Source organism: Camelina sativa, chromosome 14 (assembly GCF_000633955.1).
Source record: "Camelina sativa cultivar DH55 chromosome 14, Cs, whole genome shotgun sequence".
Taxonomy (NCBI): Eukaryota; Viridiplantae; Streptophyta; class Magnoliopsida; order Brassicales; family Brassicaceae; genus Camelina; species Camelina sativa.
Genome location: NC_025698.1, coordinates 3,928,251 through 3,930,151, shown reverse-complemented (window position 1 = coordinate 3,930,151; position 1,901 = coordinate 3,928,251). Strand labels below are relative to the sequence as shown.

Genomic DNA, 1,901 nt, shown 5'->3' with positions numbered 1-1,901 from the left:
GGCCATACGGCGTCCCAGAATATATCATTGCAACGGGCTTTGCTCAGACGTGAACTGCCAGTTAATTGTTTTATTATGGCAGCAGATGTGAGTGAATTGTAAGCCCCTACGCCTGGTACCGAAGAAGGTTTCGAAGAAACCGTGAACCATGGTTTGGTCTTCATTGGTGTTGATGTAGGAACCGTGAGATCTTCTTTTTCTTTACCAATCGCCACAGCGTCTACCAGAAGACTGAGACCCACAAGATTCTTCACTTCGTTTACGTAGTTCTCCAGAGTGATATTACTTTCAGCAAATGACTTTGAGACCTGTAAATATATATTAAGATCAATGAACAGAAACATATATAGTGGTTAAGAATTCCGCATCAAGATGTGAAAGAGACTCACATCCACGAGCATCTGTTTCTGAGCTTCATCAGGTATAGAAGGCATCAAACGGGTTAACAACTGCTGTTGCCTCCAACCTGAGTAGAGCTTTCTTCCATATACACATTTCCTGTTCCGCTTCTTGCGGGATGCAGACCAACTGTGGTACTGAGCAGAATTGTAGAACTTCCCATAGTAAAACAAGACAATATCTCCTCTTCCTTTGTTCTCCATGAAGTTCTTCACCTGAGTAAAGTTCTTTCCAAATGTATACAGACCAAGAACAAAGCTAGCCACCTCAAAATCTCCCCAAGGATTGGATGGTATAGCGGGAACAGCTTCAAGATTCAATCTTTGATTCTTATCACTCTTGCCTCTGTTCTTGGCAGAGCAACGGCTTTTCTTGGCTCTCAAAGATTTCAAAGACTGGTTCATGTCAACATTATCATCTCCATTCCCTTGTCCTCTTCCATGTTTGTCAATCCACATGACTTGGACAGGTAGTCCGACAAGAAAAGAACAGGAAGAAGCATCCAAAGAAACAGGAGTCGAAAGAAACGCAGCACGCTCGGATGCAGACATCATAGGAGGAATCTCGGCCTGATATTCATCTCCAACACGAGGCTCAACTCGTGGCTCTCCACAGGAAAATCCATCATCATAGGAATCTTCCATAACAGCTGTTTCTTCCTCCATAGTACTAGTCTCCCCATCCATCAGAAGAACCATGCTCAACGTAGTGAAACCTGAAGGAGCACAAAAAGAGCTGCATTTTCAATACTGAATCTCAAAACTGTAAAACATCAAGAACATACCAACTGTAAAGATCCAAAATCAAACAGCAAAGAGAAATCAATCATAATCTTTCCTGGCAAACCAGATACGTACAAGATCTGACACTAGTAAGAAACCAAAAGACACAATGATTAAAGATCCAACTTAGAAATTCAATACCCTAAAGTATGAACATTGAAATTAACAATGAAAGAAGAGTGAAAAGTAGAAACAAAACCGCAAGGAGCTCAAATGCAAACAATGTCCAGAGCAACACGACGGGGTAAAGTATAAAGCTCAAATATTTTGTTAGATCACAGTATCAAACTAAAGATTCAACTACTTGAGATCGTGAAAGATATACCAAATACATTCGATTCAATTCACGGCTCTGATCATTGAAACAAACACAGCCACCGGAAATTAAAGAAAGCAAAACCCCACAAAAAGCACGAAGCGGAGGAAAAAGATAAAATCTAGTGTTTTCAGAGCCAAATTATGTAGAAACACTAACCCAGATTCACAACCTCGGGTAATCAGACCTGATATCAAAAAAGCAAAAGCCCATAAAGCATCGATCCCGAACATCAAACAAAGTTGTAACACCATAGACATATGTAATTCTCAATGATCTCGTTACGGATTAGCCCACGAGACGAACATATTATATCAACAATGGTATGCAAGCAGAAGCAAGAAAAGTCGAAACCTTTACGCAAGAGACAAAAACATGGAAACACACACACAAAAAAAAAAAAA

At 40.2% G+C, this 1,901-nt stretch overlaps 1 protein-coding gene across 1 annotated transcript in view; it reads right to left on the bottom strand.

Moving 5' to 3' along the window:
- Positions 1-1,901, bottom strand: part of LOC104739494 — a 12,193-nt gene that overhangs the window by 3,051 nt on the left and 7,241 nt on the right. Inside the window, exon 2 of the mRNA XM_010459870.1 lies at positions 390-1,114. Coding sequence (XP_010458172.1) covers positions 390-1,097 — 708 coding nt within the window. The 5' untranslated portion in view covers positions 1,098-1,114. The remainder of the gene's footprint in view (positions 1-389; positions 1,115-1,901) is intronic.